This window comes from Dasypus novemcinctus, chromosome 21 (genome assembly GCF_030445035.2).
Source record: "Dasypus novemcinctus isolate mDasNov1 chromosome 21, mDasNov1.1.hap2, whole genome shotgun sequence".
Lineage (NCBI taxonomy): Eukaryota > Metazoa > Chordata > Mammalia > Cingulata > Dasypodidae > Dasypus > Dasypus novemcinctus.
The window spans coordinates 69851823-69871063 of record NC_080693.1 but is presented as its reverse complement, the minus strand read 5'-3'; the positions used below and the strand labels follow the sequence as shown (position 1 = coordinate 69871063).

The following is a 19241-nucleotide window of genomic DNA, read 5'->3' as shown; positions in this document are numbered from 1 at the left end:
TGTTTAAAATTTTTAATGTTATGAACAATTTAGTATCTTTAATAAACGTTATGTGGTAATGAGCCATGAATATAGTGCTTTCATAAGAAAATTAAATTCAGTGGTAAATTTTTATGGGTCTATTTGCAGAAGTAAAGTATTTTAGAAATTTAGTGCAGTGTCTTTGATTGAGAGACATAGGGCATGGTAGTTGGACTTCTTGCAGAATGGTCTTGTTTTTATATGCAGCTATTGTGGTTCATGTTTTCTCTTTCCCTGACCTTTCTAGAAACGCTTGGAACAGCAGAAACCTACAGTAATTGCAGCTTCCACTACTTCCCCAACGAACAGTACAACAAGTACAATCTCTTCTGCACAGAAAGTTATGGTGGCCCCCATAAGTGGCTCAGTTACAACTGGTGCTAAAATGGTACTAACTACTAAAGTTGGATCTCCAGCTACAGTAACATTCCAGCAGAACAAGAACTTCCATCAAACCTTCGCTACATGGGTTAAGCAAGGCCAGTCAAATTCAGGTACACAACTATGATTAAAAAGGAGATTGTTTTTCATTCAGGAAAAAGAAATTTCAACCCTTTACCTACTGAAATAAAACATCTCTTTAGAAAATTGGTTTTCTTCTTCAACTGATTAAGCAAACTGTAACAGTTTGTTATATGTAATATTCATAATATTACATTAGTGAAACTCCTCTCTTACATTATTTCACTTTCAACATTTACATATTTCACGTACTTTGAGTAGAGAGGAATGTTTTGCTTAAAAATACAAATGAGCCACCTTTCATGCATTGGTGCCCTTCCTAGACGTCAACTACGTTGCTGGTTATTTTAAATCTAAAGTTTATTAAATGTCTTATACCCCATTAGCAACCAGCACAGCTGCCACATCTGCTACAACCATTGCCAGCACAGGTCAGACGTTCCAAATTACAGGCAATCCAGTCACTATGGCAGGAAAAGTAATTACCAAACTGCCACTTCCTGCAAACAGCAAGATTGTCGCTGTAAATGTGCCAGCAACACAAGGAGGTAAGGGAAATGTGAAGAGTTTTAATTCACATTTGCCAGATCATACTGTTGCCATTATTTTTCATTTCCTTTTCACTTATTTCAGTCCTTGGATCTCACATTCTCTGTAGCCCACTATAAAACCCTGCCACACATAGTTTTTTTCCTCAGAAACCGAGTAATACTTGCTTTTAAATAAAGGGGCAGGTGTTAATTATTTCTTCATTTTTTTTTTCAGGTGTTGTTCAAGTACAGCAGAAAGTCCTGGGTATAATTCCATCAAGTACAGGTACAAGCCAGCAGACCTTTACTTCATTCCAGCCCAGGACAGCAGCAGTAACAATTAGGCCCAATACCTCAGGTTCAGGAGGATCCACAAGCACATCACAAGTAAGAAGTCTTCATAGGCTTGTTTTATTTTGAAGTACTGAGCATATCAAGTCAAAGTTTTTAGAATGAATTCTTCCAGTGTTAAACCAGCTTCTGATTTTCCTTTGCCTTTTACTTTTTCTGTGACAGTGTTTTTATTCAGAAAAAAATCCATTTGTTATGTTTCTGATAAGTAGAAATGATAAATGAACTAAAACTAATGCTTAGTTAATAGCATGCGAGTATCCTTTTTGAATAATAAGAATTGCTTGGTAGGTGTTTATAAAGAAAATTCCTTATATAAAATAGTGGATAGCCCTGTTTTTATAAGGAAAAAATGTGCCATGTAGTCCAGTTAAGAAATAGAAAAATTCAGTCTACATCAATATAAATAATTTATGAATTAGTTTTGTGCACGTATTAGATACATCATTTCTTTGGCACCATTATTATGAATAGAGGTTTAAAGTTTTGAAGTCGTGAATACTTTCAGACCACAACTATAAAATACTGAAAATAACGTGCTCTGTGGTTTCTCCTTTAAAACTGTGCAAGAATATTTGGTTTCTGATTTACTCTTATGGTCAATGGGCTACAGATTGGACCTTAACAAAAATAGCACTCAGCTTTTCTTGTGAGTAGCTTTAGTAGTTATAGAGCAGAGCTTCATTGAATCTTGTTCCTTCCTTTTAGTCTGTAGACTGTTCTTGCTGTCAGTGACAAAGAATTTCATAAGATCTCATTTGAATTAAATTTTCTCTCCTCAAAATCCCATCTTTATTCTGATGCTTAATGTAAATTTAATATCCAAGAACCTGTCTTAGCTGTAAACATTTTTTCCAATATAGAATGCTTAAAGATCTTGTATTCTAAGTCCAACATGGTTTAGTCTTTTAAAAACATTTTAATTCATTGTCCTTTGTGTCATTTATAGGTAATCACAGGGCCTCAGATCCGCCCTGGTATGACGGTGATTAGAACACCACTCCAACAGTCAACACTAGGAAAGGCAATTATTCGAACACCTGTGATGGTACAGCCAGGTATTCATCCATCCAGTATTACCATTTTACATCTAAACAACCAGTCTAGGATATCTATGATACTCTGTAATTGGCACTCTACATACCAGAAAATATCAATTTGAATTAGTACTTCACAGTGTACAAATTTTTTACACTATTGTGGGATGCATCCATAAATATTATTTCATTCTTGGCATTGCCAATCAGAAAAATAGGTTCAAGTATGCTTATTAAAAACACAAAAAGAAACCTCTAATAAATGGAACGTGTACAGTTCAAATTGTTAGAGTAATAAGAATGAACGAAGAAAACAGTCTAAATGACAAAAGATGGGGGAAAAATCAAGAAAATAGCTCAGAAGCACATAAATAACAAAGCATATAACAAGATTACAAAGGCAGTGTCATACCTGTCATTTGTCACAATTAATGTGAATAGGTTAAAAGTCTTATAGTAAAAGTTGGAGACTGAATATTGAGTAAAAAAAAATTCAGCTCTACATTTTGAAGAAATACGTTTAAAATCAACCTTCCACAAAAGGTGAAAAAATAAAAAGATGGACAAAGACTCATAAAATAAAAGCAAAAAAGAAGAAATGGAAGAATAGCCCTACTAATGTTGGACAGAGTAGAATTCATTGTCCAATAAATGAAAAACATTAATTAGGGCAAAGAGGGTTCTTTTACATTGACTTAAGGTTTGCAATGAAATACAATCTTGAATCTTTATGAAATAAGGTAGCATTGGAGTATATAAAGCAAAAACTGTTTGAAATCAACAGAAGCAAAGTAGGCAGAAATAGATTCTATATCAAGTTTTTTACTTCTGGGAAGACATTCTTTTAAAATATTTGTGGACTATTTTGTGATAAAAATGGTGATCCATAGATAAAACCTTGATCAATTCCCACATGTGCCATGTGTTTAGTTCACATTCTTTGACTATATACTGTAAAAGCTAGAAATTAACATTGGTATTATTATACTAATACCCTTTATTTACTTGGAAACTTTAAAAAGTTTTCTCAAATAATTTTTAGGTTAAAGAAACATCAAATGGGTAATTACAAATTATCTACTAGCAGCTGTAATCACTTCTTGACCTTTTGGCTAAGCTCAAGTATAATAGCAGCTGTAAGTCATGCTCCCAAAGCTGAACTCAGAGATAAATCACTTTCATTCATTCAAATATTTAAGCACCTACTCTTAAACCATTTAGGTGCATCACCAGGGAGTGGGTATAGCTCAGTGGTTGAGTGCCTGCTTTGCATGTATGAGGTCCCAGGTTCATTTAGATAAATCACAAAACAAAGAATCCATATTCGTAAATCTTAATGAAATATTAGAAAAATATATAAAACAAACACTAAAAGGAAATAGTAGGGGATAAAAAGGAGTGAGTTGATAAAATTAAACCAAGTCTAAATCTTAAGGGAGCAGAACACTAGCTCACAGGATTTTTAAGGCAAAAGGGAATTGTGTACAGCAGCTGTCTTTGTGGTGTGACTTTCAGAATTTTCACTATTCAAATTCATGAACTGAATTGATTTGAATAGTGGGGCATAATTATAGACTATGCTTGTGCATTGAAAGTGTTAGCTCATATCAAGGAAGGAAATTAGAAAAGTTGGCATAGTACTACCTACAAAAAAGAATTCCAGATGTCCTGGTTTTTTGGGTAAAATTCTTTGAAATTATCAGGGGAGAAAAGCAATATCATTATAAAAAATAGTTCTAGGCATTGGGAAAAGAAAAGATAAAATCTTTCACATTCATTTTACAAATAGCACAATTCTGTTACTGAACATAGCATAGCTTTTGGTTTTGTTTTGTTTTTTTTTTTTTAAAGGAATCTTCTGTACCTAAGCTGGATTTATTCCAGAAAAGAAAGGATTATTCATTATTTTAGTTAATGCCAAAAACACCATTGGTAAAATTCAATATCTTTTCCTGTTTAAAAGTTATAAGGCAGATTACTGAAAGGAAAGCTGTAACTATTTTAAAAGGGAAAATAAAATTTATAGGTGATAAATGGTAATATACCTAGAAAACTGAAGAAACTTGGAACTAATAAAGTAAATGGTCAGATAAAATATAAATGCTGGTAGTATTCTCGATACATAAAGCCTTTGTTCCTTAATGCATTATGTTGGTACAGTTATGCATTTGCCTGGCACATATGTGCATCTGCATCTTCCATATTCCCTTAGATTCTGCCACTTTTCTTCTTTGAAATTTTGAATGCCCTGTGGTTTGTATGAGGAAGTCCCCAAATGTACTCCCACTGAATGTGTACCGTTTCTTTAGCCAAAATCTGCCTTTACATAATTGATGCTTAGTAATAATAATAGCCAGTGTCATATATTGAGCATTTACTCTGTGCAAGAGTGTCAGTGCTTCATACTTAATATTTCATTTAATCATCATATAAAGTAACTACTGTCATTATCTGCATTTTACAGATGAAGAAATCAAGGCTCAGAATGTTGAGTAACTTCTCTATTAAGTTGCAGAGCTGGGATTCAAGCCAGAGTTGTCTGATTTTAAAGTCTAGATATTCTTACTCATTCAGCAAATACTCAATACCTCCTATGTGCCAGACACTGTCCTAGACCCAGGGGACCACAGTTTTGAACAAAACAGACAAAATACCTGCCCTCATGAAGCTTATGGTCTAATGGGAAATACAGACAATAACCCATAAATAAGTTATATACATAGCATACTAAATAGCAATAAGTTGTTAGAGAAAAAGGAGGGGGATAGGAATATTAAAGAGTTGAGGTTTGAGAGTGATGTGCAGGGAGGATTGATATCTTAGAAAGGATGGCCAAAGAAGGACTCATTGAGAAGGTGAAATTTGAATAAAGACCTGAAGAAAATGAGAAAGTTATGCAGGTATCTGGCTAAAGAGTTTTTCATGAGGAAGGAACTTCAAATCAAAGGCGCTGAAGTGGGAGTTTTCCTCAGGTGTTGAATGAAAAGTAAAGCTGCCTGTGGAGCTAGTGTGCTAAGGGAGGAGGAGGAGCAGAGTAGTGAGAGTTGTAGTCAGAGAGGCATAGGGTGAGTGGGCGTGTGTGATGTGTGTCTGCAAGTGTGCATACAGATCACACTGAGCTTAACATGATCTTGTTCTTACCACCATAATAAGCCTTTCTCAATATGGAATTCTCTGACTCCCAGGATACAAAAGAAAATGAAAAAAATTTTTGAGTTTGCGTTTTGATGATAACCTAAAAATAAATTAACATGTACATATTGAGTATCATCTGAATGATTATCAGTCGTTACCAGTCCTGTGATGGTGCTGTATCAATACCAGATGATCATCTAAAGTGATAACTTTTCATATATTGTTTCTCGAAATGCAGTGCAAGGACATAGTGTTGGGGTCCAGAAGTCTTCAAGTTAGAGGACTTGACCGTACTATGCTGTACTACCTTTTGATTCATCTTGAAGAACAAATGGATGGAATAAACAAAAACATTTTAGAAGAAAATAGAATGGAAGATTTGAAGATATAAGTTGTTATAAAATCTTATAAAGCCACCAGAATTAGGAGCATGATACCAAGGAAAACTAGACAATTGGGGAATTAGGGAAGCGGACTTGGCCCAATGGATAGGGCATCCGCCTACGACATGGGAGGTCTGTGGTTCAAACCCCAGGCCTCCATGACCTGTGTGGAGCTGGCCCATGCGCAGTGCTGATGTGCATAAGGAGTGCCCTGCCACGCAGGAATGTCCCCTGTGTAGGTGAGCCCCACGTGCAAGGAGTGCGCCCTGTAAGGAGAGCCACCCAGCACAAAAGAAAAGTGCAGCCTGCCCAAGAGTGGCGCCACACACACGGAGAGCTGATACAACAAGATGAAGCAACAAAAAGAAACACAGATTCCCAGTGCCACTGATAAGGATAGAAGCAGTCACAGAAGAACACACAGCGAATGGACACAGAGAGCAGACAACTGGGGCAGGGGGAACGGGAGAGAAATAAATAAAAAAATCTTAAAAAAAAAAAATAGGTGATTAAAGAGGCATTATATGAAAATATGCTGTATGACAAAGGTGTGGTTTTGATTCAGAAAGGACTGCATCATTAAAGGATACTAAAATAATCGGTATAGAGTTTGGGAGAACAATAGACCTCTGCTTTGTAACATATATACCATGACTGAGAACATACTTGAAGGATATATCTGATTAGATAATGCAGGAGAACTTTATAAGCAATAATTAAAGCAAAAATTAAAAAAAGACTAACTGATAATGACCACACTTAAAAAGAAAAATCAAACTTTCATAGGTGTAAAAATAATTAAAAGGCAGGCAGCAAAGCGAGAAAAAGTGTATATTTGCAATTTTTATCTTTAAAATATAAAAAATAATCATAAGTCAATAGGAAAAAATAACACTTTTGTAGAGAAATGCACAGTGTGTGGACAGTTGACCTATGAAATACAAGTGACTTGAAAGAGTTTTAAATGCTGACCTTCTCTAGTAACTGAAGATACTCGAACACTGTGTGATAATGTTTATCCTTTTCAATTACCAGAATATTTTACTTTAGTGTTATTACCCAGGGTGGGCAAAGGTTCAATGAAATGGTATTCAGGTGGTGGGAATATGAATTGGTAAAACCTTTCTAAAATTCAGTTGACTACTATGTTCCTACTGTGAGCCCTGTAATATTTTGGGAACTTTATTCTAAGGAAATAACCAGAAGCATGCAAAAATTTCTAAGCAAGGATTTCACTATGGCATTATTTTAAAAAGAAAAAGGAAAAGTATTTGGAATGCCAAAAAAAATAGGTTCAATTTAAACATGTGCAGTAATATGAAACCGGGAAATATATATGTATTCACAGAAGGAAAAAAGAGGTAAAATACAGAAACTTCAGAAATTTGATGTTATTAACTAATTAATAATGAATCAGGAAATTGAAAATGTAAAATTACCTACCACAAATCACTTTAGCAACTATTCCACAAGGAATAAAAATTCCACATGCTCCTCCTTCCATTTTCATCAAACAAGATACACAGATTCTTAGAAGACTACAGTGCCATTCTAGTTAAACTTCATTCATTATACATTTATCAGACATACACTATGGAAGCATTTCTTTGAGTGCATTGCCCTAGTATTGAGGAGATAGTGGTACTTGCTCTCATGATTCACCCCAACTCTCTGTCAAATAGCTGTAAGAAGCTCATTTGTAAGTGTTGTTGGCCCAGAATATTCCAGATTCCATCTCTTTGTGTTGTTTAAAATTAATATGAATTTATTATACATTAGATTACCTTTAATATTATATTCCTAAGGAAAGGCAGCCGTATTATTAACAGCATATTCTACATATTCTTTTTTCTCTTCCCTGTTGTCATTTTAGCTTTGCCTCATAGGAAAAGTATTTTTTACAGTCAGCAGAAACTGGATAGGGGTGGTCAGTGAGCTGAATAAAACAGGCTTATCGACAACCATATAGGTCCTTTGGGTGTGAGTTTCTATGCAAATGCATCCTTGAGCTGTTGGCATCCCATAAGCCTTACTGAAAATTGGAAAGAATACACTCTCCTGAAATGTTGTACTATTTCAATTCAAAACAATGCCAAAGGCATATAAATATTTTTAATGTTTTGCTGTTTACATAGGTACTCCTCAGCAAGTAGTGACTCAGATCATCAGAGGGCAGCCTGTTTCCACTGCAATCTCTGCCCCTAACGCAGTTTCCTCAACACCTGGGCCAAAAGGTTTACCTTCAGGACCAGCCACTGCAAGCCTACAGTCTTCCACCACCCAACCCCCTCGCCCCCAGCAAGGACAGGTGAAGCTTACCATGGCTCAGCTCACTCAGCTAACTCAGGGCCACGTAAGTAATGTGACTTTATTTTAGTTTTAGAGGTGACCTTATTCTTGTAAGTTTAACAATTAGAAATGGCTGCTCTCTGGAGTCCAATAAAATTAACTCCCTATTGGCAAGCTATAATAAACCTTAACTATCTGGAATCCTAGATATAGGATTCCTTAACTATCTAGAATTCTAGACAGTGAGTTATAACGGAAAAATGGATAACCCTTTTAACCACCAAAATTCTATTTGCTGATTATTTACCCTGGGAAAAATAAAATTTACATTAAACCACTTCTTTGTAAGATTCACTATTTTGAAGATACCAGTTCTTCCAATATTGATCAATAAGTTGAATTCAATTCCAATCAAAATCTAAGAGACGTTTGTTTTGTTTTATATTGTTTGTGGAATTTAGAAAGCTGATTTTCAAATTTGTATGGAATGCAAAGGACCAAGAATAGCTGTGACACTTTCAGAGAAGAGTGAAGTGGAAGGATTTTCTTCTGTGATAACCTGATATCAAAACTTATTATAAAGCTACACTGATTAATTCAGAGAGGCACAGATGCAAGGATAGACAGAACAACAGAGGTGACCTGTGCATATGTGGATACTTGTTAGATGATAGAGGTAGCATTGCAGATCATTGAGGAAGGGACAACCTTTTAAAAAGTAAGTGGTGCTGGGACAACTGAGTAAATATGGGAAAACACAAAGTTAAACTGTTACCTCACTCTACATTCCAAGTCAGTTCCACAAGGATTAATGTCCTAACTGTGGACTTTATGAAAGAGAAAAAGGCTTTTAGAAGATAAGATAGAAGAATATTTTCATGACATTAGGATAAGAAAGGCCTTCTTAAACAAGATGCAAAAAACTCTTAACTATAAAGGAAAAGATTTATATATTTTAAGCTAAATTAGAAATAAGAACTTCAGTTCATCAAAAGACCCTATAAAGAGAGTTAAAAGAGTGGGAAAGGATATAAATGCAGCCATCCAAGGACTATTATCCAGAATATATGAAGAATTACTACAAATTAAGATGGAAAATACCTAAATACCTCAGAAAAAAAGGCAAACAAACTTGATAAGGAAAGAAGAAATTCAAATGTCCAAAAATCCAAAAAGATGCTGAGCTTAGTTAATAGTCAGGGAAATGCATATTAAAACCATATACTTAAGAAATTGGTATAAATTAAAATGTCTGACACAGTCAAGAGTTAGCAAAGCTGTGGTGCAGAATGCATTCTCATAGACTCCTGGTGTAGTTTAAATTGGTTTGATAATTTTGGCAAACCTCTGAGCATTATTAGTAAAGTCCCAAATCCCAGTAGGTCTCCTTCTAGGTATATATTTCCTAGAGAAATTCTTGTTCGTGTGGTCACCAGGATATTTTACATGATTGTTCTTAGCCAGCATTGTTTGTAAGAACCAAAAACTGGGAACAACCTAAGTATCTGCATTCAGTGGGATAAATGAATTGTGGTACATTTGTACAGCAATGAAAACAAATAAGCTGATGCTACACAGAACTTCGTAGATGAATCTCACAAATACAGTATTGAGCTGAAGAAGCAAATGACACATAAAAAAGCGTATATTATGATTCTGTTTGTGTAAAATTCAGAAACAGACAAGACTAAGCTATATCGTGTAAGGGTATGGGGCCAGGGTCTTGCCTAAGTGAGGGTGCCCCATTTCCACTGTATTTTTCATGAATGAGTTCCTGAAGTTGTAAAACTAGATGGCGCTACGAAGATACATGCCCAAGTAGTAACACTGTAAGGAAATACAATGTTATCATAAAAGTAAGGCTTATGGTTACCTCTAGGGTAAAGGGAGGGAGTTAAGATCAGGACTGGACAGGTCCCCGGGGCTCTTGGGAGCTAGCAATGATGACCAACCTGAGTGGCAGTTTTACAGACATTCACTTTATAGTTATTCTTTAAACTATCCCTGGTGGCTCAGGTTTTTTTGTGGGTTTTTTTGAGTGTGCATAATATATTTCACAAAAATATTCCATTTTACAAAAGCCAGAGTAAATAAGCTTTGAAGGACTCATGGGTAATGGATAGACCAAGGCACCAATTTTGGCTGTTGGGAGTTTGGGGTGGGTTGTTTTTACTTGTGATTGCTAATTCTCTGCCATGTTCCTGATAGTTAAGGTAGCTGAATAAATAAGTCCTAAACAGAAAAGGCAGTACTCAAGGAGTTTTAGTTCCTAGTCCCCATTTTAACTAGTCAGACATTAGTGATCCTCCTGACTTTTGCATTCCTTGCATAAAATTATAACTTTTTTTTTTTAACTTTAGCATATACAGGCACACACGCACACACCATAGGTAATTTGGTATATATTGAGAGGAAGAAAGGAAAAAAAACTCAGGAGGCCTGGGCTCCTCCTTTTCTCTCACCATTAGCTTGTTCTCTAATTTAGGGCAAGGTGCCTAAATTTTCCACCTGGGTTTCTTCTTTGGTAATAAGATTAGAGTAAAATTTTCTCTGTCTGTTCCATGTGGTTACAGATCCATTGTGAGACTCAAATGAGGCAATATATATGAAGACAATTTGAAAATTGTGAAGTATGAATATAAGATGGTTTAGCATCAGATTTTGCGGGGACTTTGGTCATTCACTTCAATGCCATTATTTTCTAGATTGGGAAATTTAGAAATGGAGAAACAGTGTAGCTTTTGAATAGTTACCTGCCTCTCCATATGGAAAGCTTGAACTGGAGCTGAACCTCAGGTCTCTGGATTTTTACTTTGATGTTTTTTTCCCCTAAAGGACATCAGTCTTTTAAAATAAATATTCTTATTTTAGTTTATTAAATTCCACCTGGTGTCATTCCGTTGACATTCAAGCATATATTTTCATTCTAATAAAGGCTCTTTTTGACATAAAAAATGATGTAGGAGAAGGGGTTTAGCTTAGTGGTTGAGGGCCTGCTTCCCATGTATGAGGTCCTTGGGTTCAGTCTTCGGTACCTTCCCCCCACCCACCCACCAAAAAAAAAAATGTAATAAAAATGCTATACATACAAATTGATGCTCTGAAATTTTTAAATCTGTTTACACGGTGTACGTTTTTTCCACAGGGTGGTAATCAAGGTTTGACAGTAGTAATTCAAGGACAAGGTCAAACTACTGGACAGTTGCAGTTGATACCTCAAGGAGTAACTGTACTTCCAGGTCCAGGGCAGCAGCTAATGCAAGCTGCCATGCCAAATGGTACTGTTCAACGATTCCTCTTTACTCCATTGGCAACAACAGCCACAACAACCAGCACCACGACCACCACTGTTTCCACTACAGCAGCAGGTAGAACTTTGAATTTATCAGAAATGCCGAATGTTATTACAACAACCTGCTGGTCCAGGAGAGGGAATGAGATGACCAATCCTTATTTATCTTTGGGGGAATATGCCGTAAACCAATGAGCTTATTAATAGCTGATATAATCAGCCTTACAAGTCTGCTTTACAGAGTCCCTGTTACCACCATTCCTGCTCCCCATTAAAAAAAAAAAAAACAGGAAGGTGGTACAAAAAATAATGAATATCATGCTTGGAGGCACTGATTGCATCATGGAGGTGATCTCAGGGAACATGGATATGTCCAGCTGGAGCTACAGGTTCAAAACCATTTCTGTTCTCTCCTGCTGCAAGCTATTATAACTCACTGCCACCACACCATAGAAGGAAGATGAGGGTTTGTATTAACCTTGGCCAGAACACCTGGCTGACCTCCAGAGGCTTTGAAAGCCTGCCCTTTAGGGCTCTGGAGAATCAGTAAAGTGTGCCAAAGGCAGCCATAAAACAGGGCTCAGGCCTCCAAGTTGGGAGAGTCGTCACCCAACAAGTCTAAATGGAGCCTTTCAGAGGCATGAACTTTCTATACTCTACACAGGATTCTCAACTTTTAAAAATTCCTTCAAAATCTTCTTTAACTGTGGTCTTATGTTCTAGAGTAATGAAAATGTTTAATCTTTCCTTTTTCACAGGCACAAATGAACAAAAACAGAGTAAATTATCACCCCAGACACAGATGCAACAATCTAAAACCCTGCCACCAGCTCAGTCACCAAGTGTGAGTCCTCCTGAAGCCCAGCCACAGACTGCTCAGTCTTCAACTCAGTCCCAGCCCCCACCCCAAACCCAGCCCCCAGCCCCAGCTCAGCCTGAAGTTCAGACTCAGCCTGAAGTTCAGACCCAAACAACTGTTTCATCCCATGTCCCTTCAGAAGCACAACCCACCCAAGCCCAGTCATCCAAATCCCAAGTTGCAGTACAGTGTCAGCCTCAAAGTCATGTCCAAGGACAGTCTCCTGTTCGCGTCCAAAGTCCACCACAGACTCGAATACGTCCATCAACTCCATCCCAGGTGTCTCCTGGACAGCAATCCCAGGTTCAGACTACAACCTCCCAACCGATTCCAATTCAGCCACATACATCTCTTCAGATACCTTCCCAAGGCCAGCCACAGTCACAAGCCCAGGTACAGTCTTCAACTCAAACTCTTTCATCAGGACAAACGTTAAGTCAAGTTACTGTTTCATCCCCATCCCGTCCTCAGCTACAAATACAGCAGCCACAGCCCCAAGTCATTGCTGTGCCTCAGCTGCAACAACAAGTCCAGGTTCTCTCTCAGATCCAGTCACAGGTTGTGGCTCAGATACAGGCTCAGCAAGGTGGTGTGCCCCAGCAAATCAAACTCCAGTTACCTATTCAAATTCAGCAAAGCAGTCCTGTACAGACTCACCAGATTCAGAATGTGGTTACAGTGCAGGCAGCCAGTGTGCAAGAGCAGTTGCAAAGGGTTCAGCAACTCAGGGATCAGCAGCAAAAGAAGAAACAGCAGCAGATAGAAATTAAACGTGAACACTCTCTCCAAGCTTCTAATCAAAGTGAAATCATTCAGAAACAGGTAAAGTTATTAAGTAAAAGCAGCATGTTCAGTAGCTTGAATTATTGTGCTGTGCATTAGACTTAGTGTTTGGTTGTGTTAGGTTTCCTAAATGAGACAAAAGTTATTGATATTTAAATTTGAAACAAGCACTGGATTTATCAAGAAATACTGAATGACTGCTATGGTTTGGAGATCTTTTGCTGGATATACAGTCAGTGCTTATTAGAAAGTAACTATATTTTGAGAGAACTAAGATGGGAAGAATGGAATTAGGAGTTTAAGTATCATTAATATAGAAGTTGAAGTTTTAAGTTTTAAAGTCACTTCAGAAATTCTAGAAATTTATTTGAAGTTACTTATATTGTCATTCCTTAGTTTGCATGTAGAGTAAGCAAATTATAGACAGGTTATACTCATTTGCTTATGTAATAAAGAAAAAAGAAGCTTTAAATACTATTCTACAGTTTAAATAAAAAGTGGCAATTTACAGTGCCATCTCAGTAAAGTAAGGCAATTTAGATGAATTAGAATTAATCTATTTAAAATGAAGGTACATTTATAACATCTTTTTTTTTCCTTCTTTATTTTTTTTAAATGTTACATTAAAAAAAATGAGGTCCCCATATACTCCCCACCCCCCAATAACATCTTATAGAATTACTGAAGAAAGCATCCTTTGCATCCACAATGTGTACCACTCAGTACCAGTTACAGTTTGAGCATGGATTTCATCTCTCAGTGGAACAACATTATTTGAAAGAGCAGTAAAGAAAATTTCAGAAAATGAGTTCAGCTTGAAAAAGAGTAAAAACATGGGAAAAAGAAGAAGAGCGGGATATATGCAGTCTTTAATGAAGATGGAATATAATTAGAGTATTACTTATTTGATACTGTTAGATTCTCAGTTAATATTTAGCTTGCTTTGATGCCTGCATTTTAGTTAATTCTACAATCAAAGCCAGGAACTGAAGAGCTAAAAATTACTTGTAGATTTGCACTATTTAGTACAGTAGCCATTACCCACACCTGGCTATTTAAATTAATTAAAATGAAATAAAATTTAAAATTCTGTTTTCCATTCCCACATTCCAAGTGCTCAATAGCCACATTCGGCTTTTGGCCACTGTATTGAATAGCACACCTGTAGAGCTTTGCTATCATCAAACAAAGTTCTACTGTGTAGTGCTTTTTTACCTACTGTGAAATGATTTTCTAAAAAAACAGAACTTTCCCCACAAGGATCCAAAATAAAATATGGTTCTCTAAATTTCTAAAATGTTTATTAATTCAAATTTAATTTCCTCCTATTTGTACATTGTAGATCTTTGTGTATCCCATGTGGCTTATCTTCTCTTCCTTCTTTTACTATATCTGTTGTTCATGTTCTTCATGGTTAAAGTGAGGTCTTTTCGTTAAGATTCAAACTTAGCATTGGCTGTTATCCCTTGTTTTTACATTTGAATGGAACTTAGCTTTAGTGTATAGATCCCTGGGATATTGCTTGAATAAGAAATAAGGATGTTACAGAATGGAAGCCATGGATCTGGCTGACATGGAAAGATGTACAAGGCCTCTAAGAACTTTAACACTAAAGAGCAAGGATCTGGACTCTGGAAAACAACAACAGGTGGTAGCATAGTTGGACAGTTCTTTTTGTATATGTGAAATATTACTGAAATGTTCATTTTTGTTGTTGAGCAAAGAAATTAAGGATTTTACAGTTTCTTATTGTATCATGAATGGAAATCCATGTCTTACTAGAAAAGATCAAAAGGTTACCAGTCAGGAGACTTGCATTCACAGTTCCATGAAACTTATCTCCTCTGAGCTGTGTCCTCATAGAAATGAACTATTTTACCAGCCACACAGGATATTTGTAATGATTATATAAGACCATGTATGTAGATCTTTTTAAATGGCAAAAGGATTTTTAAAGATATAATGTAGCATTCTTTTAAAATTGAAGTCATATATAATATGTTCAAATAAATTATTTCCCACCTTTTAGTAATGTTTACTCTGAATTTCAATTTGAAATAAAGCCTAGCTATAAATTGAAAGTTATTACAGTATCTGTCTATCCCCTAATTGTTATATAAGGAGGAGAGGGGAAAAAAAACTTCAAAATTAATGCCTGGGAAAAGAGCACAGCGTTAAAAGCATGGCTTTTAGAGAATGATAGCTGGGTTACAATCCCAGAAATAGTACATGTTATTTAATATCAAATAAGTTATTTCTTTATGTCTTTATCTCATTTATAAAATTATACCCACCTTTCTTTCAGTGTTGTTGTGAAGAATAAATGAGGTAATGTCAAGTGCTTTTTAGCTTAGCACAGTACCCAGCACATGGTAAGAACCAGGCCATATGGTAGCTGCTAATTTAATTAGTATTGCGATATAATATTCTCAGCACTTCTCTGGAAAACACTTAAATGTGCTCAAATTCCTACTGTTATCTCTGTACCAATTTGTCGTCATTATAAAATCTGAGCTTTTGGATTTTGTTCTGTCCTGAAGGTGGTGATGAAGCATAATGCTGTAATAGAACATTTAAAACAGAAAAAGACCATGACTCCAGCTGAAAGAGAAGAGAATCAAAGGTAGGGAGAAATGTTTATAACTTAACACAGGTCTCACTGCACATCAGTCTCTTCTCTTTAGCACATGAGAATTCTGAGTTTATATTTTTTTATCTTTTTTTTTTTTTTAGGAGGTACTGGGAATTGAACCTGGAACCTCATGCATAGGAGGCAGGCGTTCAACCAGCTATATCTCCACCCCAGTATTTTTTTTTCTTTATTGAAGTTCATTGAATGAGAACACTTGGCACTACTAGGTGCTCATCACTGGTTTGCATCACTCTGTGAAGGTTTCCAATCATAGAACTTTTATGTAGCAACTGTAGAGACATAGAAAATCGTTTTCTTAAGACTTTAAGAATGAAATGCCGAGCATTTCATAGAATATGTATTTTTCTCTAGAATGATTGTCTGTAACCAGGTGATGAAGTATATTTTGGATAAGATAGATAAAGAAGAAAAACAGGCAGCAAAAAAGCGGAAACGAGAAGAGAGTGTAGAACAAAAACGGAGCAAGCAGAATGCCACCAAGCTCTCCGCACTGCTCTTCAAACACAAAGAGCAGCTCAAAGCTGAAATACTGAAAAAAAGAGCACTCTTAGACAAAGATCTACAAATCGAAGTGCAGGTAAGAGTGTATTTCCTTTCCTTCTTGTAGCCAGGGTTTAGCATCTAACTTGGTTCTTTTTTCCCTTGAATTTTTAAAATTTCAGCTTGTTTTCTAGAATTTACATTCATGTACCTAGAGTAAAAAGCACTGTGACACATGTCTTAAAACAACACAGAGTTTTTATGTCTAGATGTATTTGTGTTTTCTAGAGTAGCCACTCTGAGAGGTTTGTCCATTGTTTACAATATTTTTAGAACTCTGTTGAGAATAGCTTTCTAGAGTTTACAACATATTCTTGTCAAAAGTCGTCAGGAGCCAAGTTTTCTGAGAAAGGTAGAGAAACTGCAAAATAATGTTGAAAGAATCTGAAAGAATGTGTCCCTTAACTAGTCACTGGTTCTGAAGGTATTTCTAATCCTCTGCTTATGTGGAGAAGTTATTGAAGAAAAACGAAAAGAAAAAAAGTCAATTCATATTTAAACAGCTTTTTTAAAAGAGTAGGCTATGTAAAGTATCCCTAAAATTGCATTATAATTTTTAAAAAATGAAAAATACCAAGAAAATATTGATTAGGCCAGCAGTTAACATTACACATAACGGAACCATTCAAAGCCTTCCCACTAAAGTCAGAAACCAAAAGTACCAAATATTGCCATTATTATTTAGCATTTCTGGACGTTCTAGCTAATGTATTAAGCCAGGAAAACTAAATGAGAAGTAAATATTGAAGTAACGAGGACAAAATTGTTGCTGAGTATGATAAGATTATTAAATTAATTCCCCATGAGAAAATTATTAAAATTTATGAGATGGTTCAGTAAGATAGTTACAGGATAAGTGTTGAGCCTAACGACTAGTGTGAAAGTGTGATGAACAACAGAGCCAATTCACAGAAAATATACCAACTCCCATCTTAAATTAGGGTAGATTTCAGATGGATCAAAATTTTAAGTGTAAAAATGAGAAATCACAAAAACACTTGTTGGAAACATGATTGTCACTTTAACAACCCCTAAGTATTACAAAATCCAAATGCCTCAAAAGAAAACATGATTTCATGGCACAGAAAGAAAAGATTTTCTATAGGGGGAAAAATACCATCAGCAGCATTGAAAAACAGATAAATGGGGAAAAAATGTTGTGACAAATATAGCAGAGTTAGTATTCCTATACTTCACAGACCTCTTAAATCAGTAAGAAGAGGTGAACACTCTAGAAATGTATGAGACATAAACAGCTTTCAAATTTTAAAATGCCAGTTATACAATAAACATTTAAAAAGATATTCTATGTACCTACTAATAGAAGAAATGAAAATACCATCGAGGGGGAGGGCATTTCTCTAGAAAATACCAGGCTTTTTCTAGATACCACCTCAATATTTGTCAAAAGACTTAAGACACAAGTGTCTTGAAATAACACAGAGTTTTTAATACCTCTTTTGAGGCATTTGAATTTACATTAATTCCTCATGAGAAACAGAATCACACTGGAGACATCATATATTGAACATTTTTCTGCATTGAATATATTAGGCAGCCTCTTAAAAAATATTATTACTACAGCAAATATTCTCTTGTCTCCAGCTATGGTGTTCTTGTTGACAATGTATTACTTAACTAATGTGGAAAAAAAGTTATTCTCTAAGAAAGAAAATGTGCATTATTTTAATTCGAATTAATATTTTACTGCCAAAGTAATTTGCTTTGTATCTACTTGTTCTATCATTTCTGCTTGTCTTTGTAATAAAATAATTTCTTGTTCTTTTTATTTTTTAATAGCACTTAACCTTCATTTAACTCTTTGAATATCTCGAACATATGTTTTGTAATAAAGTTTTGCCAATTTTTCTATAAAATTAATTTCATAAGGAGTGAATTCAGATTCAGTAATAGATTTGTTGGTTACCTTTTTCATATTACATGTTTTCAGTGTTCCGGGGTTTTGATTTTGCGACTTATTTGAGTGAGAGGCATTCCATTGTTGTTTTCTCCCATGAAGCCTAGAGTATTACCATCTAGCCCTGAGCTTCAAAGCAGTGAGCGTACTCTCATTACCATCTCACCCAGAGCATTTCAAGCTTGCCTATGTCTTTTCAATTTTCTCATTTTTGTATTTATTATGCCATTGATATGAGCTTAAAGGAGGGGGTTAGGGGCCGATCAAAGTGTGTGCTCACTACCCCATTTTGGTTTTCCTAAAATCCATCTCATTATGTTATTAACACATATAAAGTAGGAAAATGAAACTCAAGATTTACTTTTTTCCTTAGGCAGTAGTTTCAGGCTCTTTTTAAGTAGAGAAGGACTGTTAGATAATTAGTTACACAGCTTATCTCCTCAGGTACTAGACTATCTAGACCCTTAAAGCAAATAGACTTCTTAATCCAGGATTAGTCTGATTTATTACTTAGGCTTTTTGAAATGATGAAAACCTTCCTAAGATAGTAATGTATCATCTGTGGATGGAGGGGGCAGCATAGAGGTAAAGGAGTGCTGGGTGTAAACCTGTTTGTTTTTTTAGATAGAAATGCGCCTTATTTTAGGCAAATCTTTGAAATTGTTTTGTTTTTTCTTGTCTTTTTTCATTTTCATAGCTACATGAAGCCTCTGCTTTAGAATCTATAAAACTCCTGTAGGTCCAAGGATTCATTTAAATTATCATTTAAAGCAGCAGCATGCTTCTAGGAAGCTACTCTGTGTGTCTCTGAATTTAAATGAATGTACCATAATAGTAAAAGTGGTGTCAAAAGAATAAGTGATGAACAGCTCACAGTCCACTTTTTAAGAATCAATGTTTTATTTGTTTTCCACTTTTATCTTCTGTTCCATCACATTAAGAGTCTCCTTCTTTCTAAGCCTTTAATACCTAGAATGTTATCAAATGT

At 35.5% G+C, this 19241-nt stretch overlaps 1 protein-coding gene across 15 annotated transcripts in view; it reads left to right on the top strand.

Moving 5' to 3' along the window:
* Window positions 1-19241, top strand: part of BPTF (bromodomain PHD finger transcription factor) — a 175804-nt gene that overhangs the window by 135042 nt on the left and 21521 nt on the right. For 8 of the 15 annotated variants that reach the window (XM_058284554.2, XM_058284557.2, XM_058284553.2 and 5 more), the window contains 9 exons: window positions 269-515; window positions 870-1031; window positions 1249-1400; window positions 2314-2422; window positions 8055-8272; window positions 11354-11576; window positions 12259-13181; window positions 15683-15765; window positions 16147-16372. In XM_058284554.2, the coding sequence (XP_058140537.1) occupies window positions 269-515; window positions 870-1031; window positions 1249-1400; window positions 2314-2422; window positions 8055-8272; window positions 11354-11576; window positions 12259-13181; window positions 15683-15765; window positions 16147-16372 (2343 nt within the window). The remainder of the gene's footprint in view (window positions 1-268; window positions 516-869; window positions 1032-1248; window positions 1401-2313; window positions 2423-8054; window positions 8273-11353; window positions 11577-12258; window positions 13182-15682; window positions 15766-16146; window positions 16373-19241) is intronic. The other 7 variants (XM_058284568.2, XM_058284567.2, XM_058284564.2 and 4 more) reach the window with 3 other exon arrangements.